This window comes from Papio anubis, chromosome 15 (assembly GCF_008728515.1).
Source record: "Papio anubis isolate 15944 chromosome 15, Panubis1.0, whole genome shotgun sequence".
In the NCBI taxonomy this organism is placed as follows: domain Eukaryota; kingdom Metazoa; phylum Chordata; class Mammalia; order Primates; family Cercopithecidae; genus Papio; species Papio anubis.
In genome coordinates this window covers 76,959,410-76,977,493 of record NC_044990.1, presented here as the reverse complement: position 1 = coordinate 76,977,493, position 18,084 = coordinate 76,959,410, and the positions used below count along the sequence as shown (strand labels likewise).

The 18,084-nt window shown below is 48.8% G+C and overlaps 1 protein-coding gene across 2 annotated transcripts in view; it reads left to right on the top strand.

The window, feature by feature from the left end:
* Positions 1-18,084, top strand: part of STK24 (serine/threonine kinase 24) — a 126,231-nt gene that overhangs the window by 44,418 nt on the left and 63,729 nt on the right. The window contains exons 1-2 of one of the 2 annotated variants that reach the window (XM_003914021.5): positions 11,310-11,657; positions 14,100-14,330. In XM_003914021.5, coding sequence (XP_003914070.1) covers positions 11,580-11,657; positions 14,100-14,330 — 309 coding nt within the window. In that variant the 5' untranslated portion in view covers positions 11,310-11,579. Of the gene's footprint in view, positions 1-11,309; positions 11,658-14,099; positions 14,331-18,084 lie in introns of those variants that run through there. The other variant, XM_003914020.4, reaches the window with a different exon arrangement.

The following is an 18,084-nucleotide window of genomic DNA, read 5'->3' as shown; positions in this document are numbered from 1 at the left end:
CCTGAAAACTAATTGATTATGTAAACCTAGACTTTGAAATTCATAGAATTTAACTTCTCTTTGTGCCAGTTTTCTTTTTTGTCAAATACTGTAGGGTATTTATTCAGCTTGTCTTCTAGATGATGTGATTATTGTAGGGATAAAGTAAAGTGTATACTATGGGAGAAATGAGTTTACTAAACCAGATTGTGGGCGCATGTGTAATGCATTAATACAGCTCAGGTAGATAAACTGAGTAGTGCCACTTAGAAAAGTAAATTCTCTGTTCATGGACACAGACCAGGAGGAATTTACATTGTAGTAATTAGTAGATCGATTGCAAACGGTTCCGTGCAGAAAGCGCCAGTTATCAGCATAAAAACGATCATCTACCAGTTAGCTTCAGGAAAATAAAGACCTTCTCGGAAAAATGATTTGAGGACCAGGAAAATCCGCTGCCTCTTTGATTCTTTGGTTTATCTATTGGCGATAGGTATTTGAGATAAATACCGACTTTTACTTGGACCCTAGATTTGAACCAGGCTGAATAACTTCACCATACACTGGCTAATCTTTCTTTAAATGGCACCGCGGAGAGGGCCAGAATGGGCATGGATGCGTAATGGGCGTGGCAGGCATGGATGCGTGTGGGCCAGTGGTGGTGGATGCGTGGCGGGGTGCGCGGGGTGGATGAGATGCGTGGAAGGGGCTGGATGCGGGGATGCGTGATGCGTGGACTTGACGACGGGGTGCGCGGCGGATGGCAATGCGGCGGGTATGGGGGCGTGTGCAGAGACGTGGACGGGCGTGCAGGTGGAAGTACGGGACGTGCGTGATGGGTGCAAGCGGGTATGGATAGGTGTGCGTGCGCGTGCGCGGAGGCGCGGTGGTACGACGCGCGTGGATGGGCGCAGGCGGTGGACGCGGACAGCGGCGGCAAGAAGGATCCAGGTGGCGGGGCGCGGCGGGTGGATGCGCGCGCGCAGCGGCGGTTATGCGATGACGGTCCGTGGACGGACGGTGGCAGGCGGGGCGCGGGACGATCTAACCACCGTCACTCACCGCCAGCCATTATCCCGCTGCGGTGGATATCATCACCTCCCATTCCGGTAGAGGGAGGAGATATGCGGATAAAGATTTGTAATAATACTGCGATAAGTCGATAGCGCCGATATGTCCGCGACCGACGGATCCTCCAGCAGGCGCGCATGAACGTGACCCAGGATAAAAGGAGTTTTCCAGGCATCACTACTGGCATTGTGACTTCTGCAGAGTCTGGGGCAAATCTCCTAGACTAGACCGGTGGTCCTCAACCTTGGCCACATGTGGGAGTCTCTGGTTAGCTTAACTCAGCTAATGAGGGGTGGGTCCCTTCCCAAAGATTCTGGTTGAATCGGTCCTGGCTGAGGCTGGGACATGGAGCTGTTGAGGAGGCTGCCCACACGCAGCCCAGGTGGAGAATCCCAGCCCCACGCAGCAGGGAGGGTGGGCCCTGGGAGGGCGCTGGCCTCACGATCACAGAGCAGGTAGTTCCCAAAGCGTCTTTCTCCTGGTACAGTGTCCTGCGTCTGCAGTTCCAGCTCACCTCTAACGGAGCAGAGGCCGCTGTGGGGACGATAGGCACCATTGGGCGGTTAGTGGTGTCTAGCCAAAAACCCATTAATAACATCTGCACCTTCAAAGGGTGAAGGTGGAGTGAGGAGGAGAACAGGCATTCAAATTTGTTCCTTGGCTTCAAGAGGAGCCCTGATGTCCTGAGTCAGCACTGATGTGAAAGCCAGTCCTGACCTTAAACTTCTTATCAAGTCAAAATCAGGAGCTTGATGTTTCTCCTGGTCTGTTTATATCAAAAGGTGTCTAGGGTTGGCTGGTGTGTGGAGCCCCAGGATCCGACTAGGGGGAGTCCCTAAGGTGTGATGCTGTCCTGATAGTGGAAAGCCCTGGGCACTTCCCAGAGCAACGGAGGAGGCCAGGGATACGCCATCCCAGATTGGGTTTTGACCATGACAGGTTTTTGATGACAACTGCTGGCTGGAAAACTTTCCAGAAAAGAGCACTTGGCTTTTATTTAGTCTTTCTCGTTTGGTTTATAAACTTTCCATTGGCCTTTTCTGTACATATCCCTGCATGTATAGATATTTTATAAAAAGGGCAGCTTGATTTCCCGGTTTTGGGAGGGTGTATTGGAAAGACCCTGATAAAGAGTGAGCTTTAAACTGGTTAGAATGAAAGAAGACCTTTATGGATGAATAGGCTTGCTTTAGGCAAATTGTTCACTATTCCTTTCAGCACGGAAAGCTGCTTCACATTTAATGGCCAGGTTAATTTGATGAGATGGGTTTCCAGGGTATTTTGTTTGTTTGCAATTAGCTTTAGGATTTCTTACTTAGGGGAAGAATAATCTGTATTAAAGAATAAGAGATTGACCTAAAGTTCAGCCATACTAAAAAACTACTCTCGTTTTTACCCTTTGGGGACCGTGTTGCATTGTGTTGTACCTGGTGTGTTCTCAGTTAAGAGTTTTGGCCAGCAAGTTAATGATTTCCAAAAACATCTCCAAAATTGAGTGCTGTTTTAAAGATGACCTCCCATGGTCTTCAGTGTGCTTGCTGAAGAGTCTATGCCAACTCTGGTGAAGGTGGTGGCAGTTCACCACATTGCCGGCAGACAACGTGGTTTGATCGCCGAACAGACGTGTGAGGTCATTGTCCATTTGACTGACAAGCTAAGAACTTGTTGGAGGTCGTGCAGCAGCGCACCACAGCTTTTCATTCCAGAGCCTGGGATTCTTCTTTTGTGCCCTCGTGTTGTATGTTGCTGTCAGAGCTCAGGAGACAGTGATGGGTGTGCTCAGTGTTCGGAGTCAGATGGCCGTGGGTTCCTGTTGAGGCTCTGTGCCTGAAGACAAGTCACCTAAAAGTCAGAAAATGGAGCTCATGCCTCCTCCGTAGAGGGCACCCGGGCATGACAGTAGCTTTGCTTACGGCGTCATTCTGCCCAGGCCACATCCAAGACCGTATCCAAGAGAAGAGTCATTGCCTCTGACTGCAGCTGTCACCTAATCTGTGACACTGAGAAGGCCAGGAGCTCTGGGAATCTAGTTCTTTATGGGTGTGTATACGGAGCTGCCTTAAGTATTCCAGGTGTTTTGCAAGACCTTCTCTTAGATTCAGTTAAGTTTCTGCTCAAATTGTTAGGATTTCTCTTGCACAGACTTTCTGGAAGTATGTGTGTGTTTCTGTCTGGGAGCCACAGACAGACACTGTCGTGTCTGGTCCTCTTGACAGGTTGTGTGTGTGTGTGTGTCTGCGTGTGAGCACCCACATACAGGGCCAGTACCTTTTGCCTTCTTTCTTTGCCATCATTTTTCCTGCAATGGGTCTCTTGTCTGACGTCGGCTTCCTTCTCCTGGCAGTGCCTGTGGAGTAGAGCCTTCTTTCCCCGGCCCTGCAGGTAGACCCTTTCTATTTTAAGAGATTTAGTGGTTACCTTTACAAGGCAATTTAAAGGTCCATGGATTTCTGCAAATTCTGGTCGCCGTGATCTTGCCTCTGCGGTTCCCAGCATCATTTCTTAGACCCGGGAGCCTTTTAAGTTGAGTAGGGTCATTGCATGAATGGCCGAATGCGTCTTCTGGAAGCCTTGTGTTAGGACCCCAACCACACCCATCCCCGGGCCTACAGGGGCCGCTGGCACCTCCCATTTGGTAGTTTGTTAGTCTTTTCCTCACCTCAGCCTCAGCGACCAAGGATCTATTTCCACCAGTCAAAAAATGGTGTCACCTTGAGAATTTTCTGTGAAGGGACTCATCTGTGTGTGACCTTTGGCGCTTGTAGACAATATTAAGAAGTTGGATGACAAGAGGGTAAGTGGGGGGATTAGAAAGGAGCTTTGGGGTTTAGATTCACAAGCTGAGTGTGACCTCAGTGCAAAGGGCAGTGGGTCGTCCCCAGTTTTAAGCAGTGAAGGAAACCGTGAGCTTTTAGGAAGATCAGCTCTGTCAGCAGGGCACAGGCAGGTCTTGAAGTGGATCAGTTGGAGGCTGCTGCTGTGGGGGAGGGAGGCCAAGGCAGTGACCTGGAGGGAGCTGGATGGAGAGACACTTCGGAAGAACCATGGCACGGTTTGCATGTTGGGGTGAGAGAGGAATGGGGGTGCGGAGGTTTCCAGCTTTGGAAATGGTAGGTAGACACACCATTAATGATGAAACATGGGGTGGGGGGCCTGGGCGAGGGTATGGAAGGGTGAGCTGGAATGGTAGCCGCCAGCACGCGTCTGTGGGTGGTAGAACCAGACGGGCCAACATGTAGGTTTCCACCTGCCTGCCCAGTTGGCCAAATTGGTGGCGACTGGCTGGGGTGAGTAGGTTCTGAGGCTCAGTTCAGCTCTAGGAGAGAGTTTGTGATTCGTTAGAGATGCTTGCCAAGGCCAGAGTGGAGGAGAGTCCGTGCCTGCAGCCAACTCCCCTTCCCTGCTCCAGTCTCAGCTTCCCTGCTCCAGTCTCAGCTTCCCTCCAACGTCCTCTTGCCCATTCCTGTAGGGGATAGTGGTGTGAGAAATACCGGGTATTAGAGCACATCACCCTCAGTTTCTTTTTGTTTTCATGGAAAAGCATAGAGAAGCTTGGTTTCAACCAGAGTAGTTGAGTGTGGTTTGACTGTGCAAGTGGTACATTTGGAGCTGAGTAACTCTGAAAGTTGATTAGTAATGCCACATGCATTTTTCATTGCCAGAAATGATCAAAAGAAGATGATGACAGCTATTCAGGTTTAAAAATATAAAATACTTAAGTCATCATAGAACAATTTTAACGAATTCTTTCAAGGGATTATGGAGTATAATAAAGTGTTGTATTGTATTGTGGAATGACCCTGCTTCTGAGCTGCAGAAGCGCGGAGCTTCGAAATTCTCTTGGTAAATCTCAAGTGGGTAACAGTAACTTCGCACTTGGGTTTTCTCCTCGAAGGAGCCAGAACCCTGGAGGCCAGGCTGGAGTTGCTGGTTTTGCCCGCCTCGTACACTGGGCTGAGGGGACCATGTTTTGTGAGATGAGAGGGAGCAGGAAAACACCCACCTTCTGGCGTTCTCATTGAGCGCAGAATCAGTCTGTAGATCAGGAGACACCTCCATTTGTCTTTCTCATTCATTGAGGTTTTCACCTTGCAAGGTAGGTGTGGTCATGACATTGGCAGGGCACACCCCCAGGTCATGCGTAGTCTGTGAAGGGAGCCCGAGACTGATGGCCCCTGGCCTGTCCAGGGCCTCCTGGAGCAGAGGACCACCTTGGGCTGACCTGCACATCCTCATGAATGAGAGTCTGGTGGCCCAATGGGAACCCAGGGGTGGGCCTGGTGGAGACGGCTCTCCAGCTTTGTGGAGGCCTGATTTTTAGTCTAGGGAGCTGTGGCTGAGGAGACCATCCCCCTGCAGAGCTCTCATTTTGCTTTCTGCCATTGAGTCAGGCCCAGAGAGGTACAAGAGCTGGGGTGTGGGGGTGGGGGCCGCAAGAGGACAGCGTGAACTTGGCTGCAGTCACAGTAGGGGACATTTGTTCCAATAAAGCAGTTGATGACTCTGTCCCTCCCCTTGTTTTGGGATTTTCAACTGTGTGCCTCTGAACCCCTCTGGTCTCCCGTGGCCGCTGGCTCTGCATCTGTGGCTGGGTAGTGCTGGCCAGGCAGTGCTGGGCACCCCCTACCTCCTTTGTGGCTCACACTGTCCCAGTCCCATATCCTCTGCATCCAGGCGGCTCTGCCTCTTGAACTGTGTTTGGCCGTTCCTCAGAAAAGCCTCCCTGCTCAGGTTTGCCTGCGCAGCCTGTGTGCCCTCCCCAGTCTTTCAAGGCACAGGGACATATGGAGGTGGGCCCAGAGAAGAGCGGGGAAGGGGTTGGCGGTGGCCTGTGGGAGAGTTGCCCAGGTGTGGGCACAGCCTCTGTGACAGGGCTCCCCTGGATGCTCTTGATTCTGACCTGGTCTTTCAGGTCTTAACTTTCGTCCTCACTGGTGGCCTGCGGAGCATGTTTCCTGGCACCCCGCCCCTGTGCAGGCCTCATGTTCACACTGCTCTAATGGGAGTGGGGTCTTGGCCACTGGGATCAGATGTCCTCTCCATCTCTGGGCTTCTTAGATGAAGTGGAGGGAGAAGGGCAGACCTTTTTTTTTTTTTTTTTTTTTTTTGGGTATAGTTGAGGTGTCGCTTTGTTGCCTAGGCTGGTCCCACACTCCTTATCTCAAGTGATCCGCGGGCCTCCCAAAGTGCTGGGATTACAGGTGTGAGCCACCACGCCCGACTCTGCTGTGTGCACACATACATGGATCCTCTGATTTTTCAGTTATTCTCAGTGGCTGGCCATTCCCTGTGAAGAGTGATAGGCCCACATCTACACAAAATGGAAATAAACTCCGAAAGGATGCTGATGAAAATTACAAAACAAATCTCTACTTCCGAGTGCATACAGATTGACGTCACTGCCTTTTCTCAGGGAATCTGACACAAACACAGAGTGACCGTGTGGGCATGTTGTCCTCACATGGGGTCAGTATCAGCAGGCCCATTTCCACCTGTCAAGCGTCTCATGAAAATGAGCCTGTGGACAGCGGTCTTGCGTATCTGAATAACATATTCCACACCCGCACCACTGGGATGGGCCCTGAAGCTGACGAGCAAATTCCAGGAAGCCATCTGTGGTCCTTTCCAATCACATTTCCCAAGTTTTGACCAGGAGCTGACAGGCACTCACTCCCCGCCACAGCAGAAATGCACAACCCGGGTTTCTTAAAACACAAAATTTAAAAAGAAGTAAAGGCAACCTAATTAAGCAGCAGAAGACAGGTTAAATACTCTAATGCAGCCATATAATGGAATATTTGCTTTTTTGGTTTCTAATGACATGGTCTCAAGCCTAGTACAGTGAGGAGGCAGGAGCTTGCTGGTTAGGTTCAAACCCCTCCTCCGCCCTCTGCCAGCGATGGGACCAAGGGCAAGATACTCAACAACTCTTCTGCTCAGTTTTCTCATCTGTAAAATGGTAGAAGTACTTTCCTCTTAGCTCTGTCATGAGAATGTGCTGAGACAGTTCATGTAAAGCTCCTGACCCAGCGCGTGGAACAAGTGTACCCTCAATAAACCCACTCCTACGAGGCTGGCCACACGCTGTGTGCACTGCAGGGAGAAAACGCCTGAGTCATATTACACCAAGACAGCAATTTTGCATCCACGAAAAAAAAAATACATACAGCTTGACAAAGCATCTGTTCACAGAAATGACTGAGAGAAAACAGGACGAAAATTGTCTAAAAACTGGAAAAAGCAAAGACTGACCTATTTTGAAAGCCCCTTTCACCCCAGCATACTGCCAGTGCCCCTCCCTCCACCGCACTCCAGCCACCATCCCTCGCCCCGCTCAGCTTTCCAGCTGACCACCCCTGACCTATCCAACCAAAGCCTGTCCTTCAGGCGGGGCGTGCTGGCTCTTAACCCTGAGGCCCCCCCAAAATGGAAAGTTGGGCTGTTTCTTAAAATTCCTGGGGAGATTTTAGGGAATTGGAAAGTTGGTGAGTAGAGAACTCAGTATTCGAGTGCCTTCTATTCAGACCCTGCCTGGATGTGTCGGACACCTCCACGAGAAGGTGCTGGATCCTCACTCTCAGTTGCACTTAATGCAGAGGTGGATGCTATTATTTATCATCTTTTTATCCCTGAACCCTTCCCTCAGAGGAGAAAGCCAGGGCTCATGAGCGTGAGGCAGCTTGTGGGGCTCGAGGCTCTGTGAGCTCGGGAAAGGGAAGTTACCCCCTTGCGCTTCCCTTGGTCATTAGAGAAGCCGATCCTCCTGCCTGTCCTAGGGTGGTGATCCCGGCTCCACTGTAGGAACAAGACATCTAATCGATATTTTCGAGTGCTGAGTCCAGGGCCTGAGGAGGGGTTGCTGTGTGCAGGCTGCCCCCAGCCCCTCCCCCATCCCCCAGTGTTGTTGCCCTAGGGGAGGTGACTTTGGAGGGGAATATTGTGGGGGTGTCTGTGTGTCCTGACCTCCCCCTGCTTCGGAAAAGGCCGAGCTCCTGGGTGTCCTGATTCTCCTGCCTGGCCCTGGCTTAGGCTTTGCTTCCTTTTAGGCGGGGGCAGAGGGGGTGAGGGGCTACAGGCCTTTCTAATCTGAGGCCATAGCCGGCGCTCAGTTCAGCCCAAACCCTTCTGAAAAGTAAATTATCAAGATGGCTGGCAGAATTGTGCCTTTTCTGCCAAGGAAATCTACGTTCCTCGGTGAATAAATTCTGGCAGCAGAATCTCAAGGTTCTTATTTGAAATAGGCCCTCTTTGGCATTGGTTTTTCTTCTGGCCATGGGGGACACGGTATGGTAATGAACCTATGCAAGAAGTGCCAGAGGGCAGGGCTGCCCGCTCGGGGAACCCTGCCTTATTGAGTGCCCTGGTGCCCTGGCCTCAGCAGATGGCTCCCTGCTTGCCAGGGGTAATTTTTAGCCTGGTGTGCAGCTGCTGACACAGAGGCCAGGGGTTCTGAAAGATGCTGCACTTGAGCAGATTGAGACAATGCAGTGACCCCTTATTGTACGGGTGCCATACGCCTCTAAAGGTCTTTTGGGACGATTGTAAAAAAGTGAAAATAGCTGTTTTCTAAGCAGTCTTGGTGCAGGCAAAAGGAAAACGGGCAGGTTACTAAAACATTCCAGAATCTGGAATATCTGCCTCCCACCACGCTGCCCATGGACGCTTTTCTCCTGCAGTGGTTTCTGTTGAATTCTATTATCTGTTGTTGTATAAGAAACCAAGAAACCACTGTAGCACTTGGCGACCTAAAACAATAACAGTTTAGCATTTCTCACCATTCCTTGGGGTGAATGGGTGGTTTTTCCGCCAGCCTGGCTGAGGCACGTTCGTGTGGCTGTGGCCAGCTGGAGAGTGTCTGGGGCCTGGATTTAGCAGGGGCAGCAAGGAAGGCTGGGCGTCTCACCCCAGGTCTAGCAGTTGGCTGCATGTTTAGCCAGTGCCTTGGTGTCCTCCTTGTGGCCTCTCCAGTGGCTAGGACAGGCCTCTTCACATGCTGCTGATGGAGGCCTTCCAAGAGGCAGAGCACTGCGGGGCCCCTTGAGGCTTGACGTTGGAGATGGTGCACCAGCTCAGGAACCACAGGCCAGGTGATTCAAGGTGTGGGCTGCTCCTATGGGAGCAGCGGGCAAAGTCTTGCGGGGGGTGTAGACACAAGGGATGGGTTATTAGTGCCATTATTGTAACAATCCACAAGGTTGCCTTCCAGTCCCCAGGGTTCATGTCCCTTACACATGCGAGAGAGACTCTTCCCTCCAGCATCTCCCCACTTCCCTCCTGGCACGGCGTCCGACTCAAGGTCTGCGTGCCCTGCCTGCTTTGGGCTGGGTGTGGACGGGCTGCCAGCTCTTGATTCAGAGAACCTCAGCTCAACAAGAGTTGTGGGACAGGAAGAGTGGGCCAGCCGCAGAGACTCCTCTTCAAAAAGGGCAGGGATGGAGGCATCTCACAACAGATGGGCCGCAGCAGTTCTGACCTAGAGCCAAGCATGGGCTGTCAGGGCCTCCGCTGGGGCAGTGCCCAGCTTCTAGCATCAGTTTTTGTATTAGTTGCCTATTGTTGAGTAGCAAGCCAACCAAAACCGAGTGGCCAAAACAGCAGGCTCACGATTTCTCGTGATTCTGTGGATTGAGCAGTTTTGCTGGCCTTTTCTGGGCTCTCTGTAGTCAGCCAATGGCATGGTTGAGGCCAGGTGGCCCAGGATGACTTGAGGCACATCCTGGGACCTCAACTGGGGTCCAGGAAGTGGGCAGATGTCATTGTCTTTCTGACCACACCATTTTCGATTGCCTGCTTTCCCCTGCCTCGTGGTCACGTCCCTCTGCGGAGGGGAGCTCTGCGAGTCCTCTTGGGGCCTTGCTTAGATTATATTCATCAGAACACAAAGCAAGACTAGCCCAGGTTCAAGGGCCACGGAAGCAGCCACTGTCTCTTGCTGGGGGGAGTGTCCAAGTCACACTCATAGGGGTGTGGACCCAGAGAGGTGGGATTTGTGGGTGGTTCTTTTTGTAACAGTCTCCCACAGGGTCAGCAACATGGTAAGGGTTTGGATACATTCTTGTTGCCTACTTTTAAAATTAAGTCTCAGAAAGCAAAGGCCACTGTTTTGTTAGTATGGGAGCCGGACGGTTACTGGAGGGGGGTGGTCAGCTGACCTAGCATGATGGTGTTTTAGTGGCATGTCCCTTGTGGGGGCTGCCTGGCCTCCTGTCCCAGCCTGTGCCGAGCGGTGGTTCTCCAGGTGTGGTCCCTGGACCAGCAGCGTCTCCCCCCCGCCCCAGGATTCCAATTCTTGGGCCCACCCCCAGTTGACTGAATCAGAAACTTGGTGGGGTGGGGCTCTGTGGCCTTCCAGGGGAGTGTGAGGCTCACCCAGGTCTGAGAATCGCCGCTCCCAGGAATGACAGTGCTAACCGGCTCTCCTGACCTCAGGAAGGCAGGCTCTTACCACCCCTCTCACCCTTGTCGGCAGGAAGGGCTGCCCCTTCCCTCCAGGGCCCCCTGTCTGTGTGTAGGATAGCCTTTGAGGTGTCTCATCTGTGTCCTGTTCAAGCCAGGGTGAGTCTGGGGTTTTCTTTTTGCTCAGGGGACATTTTCTGACCACAGTCCCATGCCACTTGTTATACCCGGGCACAGGAGTGTAGAGGTGCATGAGACACAGCCCCTGACTCCTCAACTTGCAGCTGAGCAAAGGAGACAGCGCAGAGCAGAGGGCGACTGTGGGACAACAGTCCAGCAGGGGAAGCGGCGAATTCCATGCACACATGTTGAGCTTGAGATGTCTGGGTAGAAAGAGAGAATGCCTGGGAAGCAGCTGGTCCGGGGGGTTCCGGTTCAGAAGGCAGGCCTAAGCTAGTGCTTTGAAAGCTGTCATATACATGAGTCTTGATCACAGCCTTTCCTTCAAGGTGGTGATTGACCAGAATCCATTGGGGAATAACCCATGTTTTAAAAACATGGGTTATTCACCTTGTTCTCTTCTGAACTCCCATATGTTTCTGCAAGAATGTCAGATGTCCCAGGTTTGGGAAACGAGGGCCCCAGACCCTGAAACTACTGGGCACCTGTGGGGAGAAGGAGTAGAGGCCCAGGCTGGGACCTGGAGTAAGGGCCAGACAAGGTGGAGTCAAGGTGGAATCTCTGTGAAGATCTTTCTGGAACTAGGGGGACTGGAAGAAGCCAGCGGGAGCAGGGCTGTGGATGCTGAAGGACTGGAAAGTTACCCAGAGGAGGGGGAGGGCGTGGTTGACGAGGCTCAGACACGACACTGCAGCACTGGTGACCGGAGCCAGAGCGGAGCCAGGCTGCAGTGGTGGGGAGGACCAGGCAGGTCCAGATGACTTTGACGGGACTCCAGAGGAAGGAGAGAGTGGAGGAGGAGGGCTTATGGGTTAGGGAGGGTGCTGTCGTTTGTTTTAAATGGGAGAAACTGGAGCATGTTGCCAAGGGCAGAGAGCCAGCAGAGAGGGGTGAATGGAAGAAGGAGCCGAGAAGGGGTTTACTGACAAAGCCGTATCCTGGAGGAGAGAAGGATGGACTCCAGAGCCCAGCTTTGGGGACTGGCCTTGAATAAAAGGAGGGCCGCCCTACCTCACCCTGGAGGGAGCACGGTAAGGGAGAGGGCATGAAAGCAACGAAGATAGTAGCTGCCGAAAACGGGGTATGTTTCATTATAGCTAAAAAAGGAGATGAGCGCTGCTTCCCCCGCATCCCCAAAAGCTTCTCATCCTAGCAGCTTGTGTTAGAGGAGGTGGAGGTGCAGGCTCAAGGCCGCGTGCAGGGTGAGTCAGATGGGAGGTACCCACCCGGGCATTCTGTGGCATTCCCAAAAGTGACTGGTGATACTCAACTGGGGTATTGACAAGCTTGAACATAGGAAGAGGAGGATATTGTAGGGCTGCCCACTAGCTCCGAAAACAGTCTTCACTTGAGGAAATTATCCTGGGCTCTGACTGTGGATCATTGACTATCTTGGTAAACCCAGGGGTCTTGGACTGTGTTTTTAAAACCTGTAAGTACACAGCCAGGCTTCCTCCTAAGTATGACTGTCTTAAGATGTTTGAAATGTAGTGCCATGACTGAAAACAGTTTAGCAACTGTTCAGGAAAAAAAATTAAATACCTCTTGATTAATCACCCAATTGATATGTTTAGTGCAGTACTTTAAGTGGAAACGAAGTTGGATAGATAGTTTCATTTTTTTTTTTTTTTTTTTTTTTTTGAGACGGAGTCTCGCTCTGTCACCCAGGCTGGAGTGCAGTGGCCGGATCTCAGCTCACTGCAAGCTCCGCCTCCCGGGTTTACGCCATTCTCCTGCCTCAGCCTCCCAACGGACGTTTGTGTAGCTTTTTAGGAGCCAAGGGGGATCATGGCTAAAACTGTAGTCCTTGTAATCCCTGGCAGCTCCTTAGACCTCGGATTACGCTGGCCATGACCTTCCGGTGTGGGCCGAGTGCTCAGTGCCTGGCCTCTGGCCTGTCCTGCTCTCTTGGTAACCCCAGGACACGTTTCCCATTGGGTACATGTCCAGCACACAAGCCTTACTTGGTTCATTTTGTACTAAGATGGTTGGTGGGTTTTGTGAGCTTTTGCGTTGTTTGATGTGCAGCCTCAAACCAACATGGGGCAGGGACACTGCTCCCCTGTGTGCAGGAGGTCACTGTGGCTATCTGCTCATGTGTCATTGCCATGATATGTGCGTTGTTGCCATGGTGGACACGCTGTAGCACAGTAAGGCCTGCAAACCAGAAATGGGCTGACTGGCTTTCAGCAGTTCTCTTGGAGAGTAGCTGCTCGGAACTCAGTGTGTCTCACCTTGGAGAGCTGTGGCTGGGTAGCCCCTGATGGCCCCGGAGGCTGGCCTCACTCATGATGCACTGCTGTTGCCATAGTGCTGTGCGTGTGACCCACCTCATATGCACTGCTCTGTGGATACCCTCTTCTGTGTCATCTTTCTTCTCGTTCTCTTTCTTTACCTCCTTCTCAGGCCTCCCTCTCCTCCCTGTGTGCTTGTTGCTTTCCCTAGTAGTTCAGCTTCTTCAAAGGACTGACAGATTTGGAGGCTTGGCCTGGCATTCTCTTCCTCCTATGGACCATTTCTGAGGGAAGATGTGTCTGCAGCGGTGGCAGTTCTTAGAGTCCTTCCTTGCTCTGTGGGGTTCCAGGCTATTGCTTGTCACCAGGGTGCCATTGGCATTTTGGGCTGTGCAGTTATTTGTGGGGAGATGTGCAGCGTCCCTGTCTTGCCTTGCTAAACGTCAGGATCGCTTCTCAGTTTCCTGACAGACAGGCCCTGTGGATGACCGGTTACTGCCCCCTTTGAGAACTCGGCTGTTCACACGACTCTGTACTGTGTAGCTGTTAGGATGAGAACTTGAACTCTGACAGCTAGCCTTCTTGGAACTGTATACTACATATGTGTGTGTAACTAATCAGGTGGTTAAGAGCTTTTAGAGGCTATTTCTGGGGTACAGCGTTTATGTGACAAAAGGAAACAGGCTGCTTATTGTTTTCTGGAATCTGGTTAGATTGTTATCGTTTTGGTGAAGGCAGTACTATTCATGAAGAGGCATACTTACGGTATACATTTTTTTTCTATTCTGTGATATAGCTGGTTAACATTTTAGTAAAAATCCATTTGAATTCCGGAACTTGTGGGGATTGGGTGGGGAGAAAAGTGAATTTTTGCTTAGACAAGAGTGATTTTTCATTAAATCTATGTATCCTAACATGTTCAAATAAGCGCTTAGATTTTAATTTACTCTCATTATACAAGAGTTGGCATCTTTTCCATGTTTTCTAATCTAGCTGGGGAATTGTTCTTACTGGATGCTTGCTCTCTTTCATAGTCTGATGTGCATGTGTAGGTGAGACCTAGGAATCTTATGCCCTGAACCTGCAGAGCTGTGGTCACCACCAGCCTGATGGCTGGACAGAGAAAATAGATGAGTCCCTGGAAGACTGTGTGGTCTGTAACATTACATATAAAATGACAAAGGAGTTGTGGTGCTGTGAGGGACTGAAGTTTCCCTTTTCTCTTCCTTCTCTCTACAGAACCTAAAGGCAGATCCAGAAGAGCTTTTTACAAAACTAGAGAAAATTGGGAAGGGCTCCTTTGGCGAGGTGTTCAAAGGCATTGACAATCGGACTCAGAAAGTGGTTGCCATAAAGATCATTGATCTGGAAGAAGCTGAAGATGAGATAGAGGACATTCAACAAGAAATCACAGTGCTGAGTCAGTGTGACAGTCCATATGTAACCAAATATTATGGATCCTATCTGAAGGTAAGGCTTAAAATAACGTGCTTTTCCGTTCTGCAGCACTTGGCTGAGGTGCGAGCAGGGGATGGGAAGGACTCTGATAAGATACAACACAGCAGGTTTCAGAGCAAGGAGAAACGTTTTGACCTTCGTGATCAAAAGAACCTGGCTTCAATGGTTCTGTCATCTCAAATGTCACCTATAGAAATAATTGTGGTGAAAGTGTTTGATGTTATAATTCTCTTTTGAACAAGAAAGAGTCTGAGTGGGACTTTGTCATAAAAACTGCTTCTTATTAAGTTATTATAACAGTTATTCACGTAATTTTAGGACTGCTTATGATTAGTATTAAAAACTCATACCAACTCAAGAATGTTAATCTTTTGATATTTTCAGTTACCAGCTGTGGTTTAATTTAATGCTGTTAAAAACTGCTGATGAGAATTGATGATGTTGGTTGGTTAGCTAGCTTATCCACACTTGACTTTTAAGAATGCTAGGTAAATTAGTAATTACTTAAATAAAATGGTAGTTATAATATGATACAAAAATTGTCCTGGACTGCCACTCCATTCTTTCAGTGGGAAAGAATAGTATTAAATAGGATTAAAAATAGTATTAAAAATGTTTTTCTGATCCTGCATGGAACCATTTTACCATTTTAGAACAATCCTGTTACAACACTAAGAAGGCTTATGACTGTTCCTTGTGTTTCAAGTTCCTCGACGTATACCTGTTTCACCGAACTTAAAAATGTAACCTTTAAAATGGGGTTTTAGAAATCATAAGAATTAGTGAAAAAATATGCTCTGAAATAATTATTGTGGAATACAGAACTATGAAGAAAGAAATGATGATTTTCCAGGGGAGGCAGCGATAAACCTGGATAATTTGGGCTAGGCCTCTTCCTCTCTTGGCCTTACCCTCTAAAGTCTCTAAGTTACAACTTGTAAGCTGCTCTGATGTCAGGAGCGAGCATGTAGGTTTTGCTTTTGTAGAAATATAATAAGGTATAAGTCAGAGGATGGACAACACTGATTTACTAAAATGGATATTTAAAGGAAATCAAAATTGAGCAGTGATCCCTTTTTTATCCCTTGTGTAAAGGACGGCAATATGTTATAGGTCAAATGTAGCATTTTGAAATGGAGAGAGTGAGTTTTGGAGTCAGGCGTCATAGGACTTGAATCTTGTTGTCATTTACTTTGGCGTGTGGCCTTGAGTGAGTTTTCATTATTTTTTATAACTTCTCCACTTTCTTATTTGCAAAATGGAAAATTATGATAGATATCATATGTTACAAAGATAAAACGGAATTAAGTATGTGAAAGTACCTGACATGTAGTAGGTGCTTAATGAGTATTTTCCTTCCTTGGTAGCATTTATTCATACCTCATCTCTTAAATTACCCTGGAATGAAGGTAGTTTGCAGTGAAGATATCCATTGAGGTCAAACCAAGAAAGCCAGAACCAAAGAATGGAGGAAGAATGCCAACAAAAAGAGCAAATGTTGCTGTGATAGGGCACCCAATTTGGGGCTTGACACAGCAAAAAGGAAAGCACTACACGTGTGACTTCCGTGGGGGAATGCCAGCATCTTCTTGATGTTAAATATCTTTTTTTTTTTAAATGAGATGGAGTCGCACTGTAACCCAGACTGGAGTGCAGTGGCGTGATCTCACCTCACTGCCCCCTCCGCCTCCTGGGTTCAAGCGATTCTCCTGCCTCAGCCTCCTGAGTAGCTGGGATTACAGGCACTCACCACCATGCCGGGCTAATTTTTGTATTTTTAGTAGAGACGGGGTTTCACCATGTTGGCCAGGCTGGTCTTGAACTTCTGACCTCAGGTGATCCACCCACCTCAGCCTTCCAAAGTGCTGGGATTACAGGCATGAGCCACTGCGTCTGGCCTCGATGTTAAATTTCGATTGAAAACAAACAGCTAAGGAAACTCAGTTTGGACTCTGTCCACTGTGCTGCCTACTATTCCCTGTGAAATGACTTTAGCAGTAGTGTTCTAGTAAATTCAGAGTTGGATTTCGTGTGGTTTGCTGATGTTGTATTTTAATATGAATTATTATTATGGTTTTGGCAAAGGAAGTGTGGAGGATCCTGACAAATACTTGGTGATTTATACCAGCTAATATTTAACTGTGGAAATTAAGGATCACTGATTCAAAACATCCTCTTCAACCTCAGCTCCTTAGCACAATTTTTACTGCATGCTGGAATGGATTGCTTTATTGTGGCCAAATAAAGTGGCCACAGTACATATCTGCACGTATCTAGAGATTGTATCCAACAGGTCCTGTTCTTGCCTGAGTTCCTAATTCTAGAACACTAGGTTCCAGATCAGCCTAACGTCTAACCTTGATCTAAGTTTGCCCCTGTATCTTGTTTAGTTATCGTAACACCAACTGCCGTAGTAAGCTCATTTAATGTGTAATGACTCGTACATGATAGAAATGTATCTCTTCCTCACTAGTTGCCCTGATCCGTGGGCTGTTTTCCTTCAGACACTGATTCAGGAACCCAAGTTCCTTTTATCTTATTGTTCTTTCATCTTGACAAGTGACTATGCTCAGCTGCCATAAGTCAGCGTTGGGGGAGAAATGGAGGCTCACGTGTGGGAAGTTTTTATATGCCCAGGCCTGGACGTAGGGCACATTATTTCTGTTCATGTTCTCCTGGCCAAATCTCAGCCACATGACCACACCTGACCCAGGGGAGGCTAAGAAATGTCACTGAATCGTGTGCTTCGTGGGAAGAGAACACAGGCTGTATGCACAGTAGGCTGACCTTTTCAAAGTTGCTTTATCTCTGTAGGAAGTGGACTAGCTCGGGGAGTGGCCTTCAGGTGCTGATGGCCTCCGGGCAGGTGGAAAAGTGTTGATACTTCATCCAGTGCGCTCTCTGTATTTTACTAAGCAGACTGTAGGGAATATCTGCCACAAGAATGCCTGGAAGAACGTGGCCATTGTGGAAAGTTGGCCCGGATTTTAAAGCCATGTGTAGGACAATTGTCTTATTTGGCTACACACATCATGAACTGCTCTTCTAAACAATAATTAACTATTATAATTGAGCAGGAGGAGAATCCAGACCTGTAATTCTGTCTGCCCATTCTTGTGGAATGGAGTGTCATGAAATTCTTTGGCCTAGGAGAGGACCCTCCTGAGTCAGAGGCCATTCCTCCATCATCTTGGTAGGTTTAGAAAGTGTGGTGCTAATGTCAAGTAGGATACAGATTAAATGGATTTGTAAGACAAATGGGTCTTTGCCACAGAGCTGGAAATAGTGCTCTGTATAGTTTTCATTGTCATTTTAAAACACTCCCTGTAGCGTTCAGAGCTAATGTTCTTAGTTCTTTAAGGGTGGTTGGAGAGAGGGCCTTAGGATTTCACCCTGTGTTAAGGGACTTTTATATAGCACGCCAGGACAAAGAAGAGATAACCAGAAACGGGTTTCTTCATTGCTGGGGTAGCTAGCATTCACAGGTCTCATAATTATGTTTTGGTTCATTCCTCTAGTCTAGAAAAAGAGATTTAAAACAATAGATAAGTGGTCTAAATATTCTGAACGTTACTAAGGATCTGGTGAGTGGTGTTAATTTTGACAGTAGCAGCGATCAAGTCACAGAATTGCTTTGTAGCATGTTTGTTTCCCCTAAAGATTAAAAACAAGGACTAGAATTTAGGGAGGAGAAGGAACAATACAACAGTGATTTTTTTTTTTTTAAAATATTTATGGATCTGAGGCCCGGAAAGGTCTTGAAAAT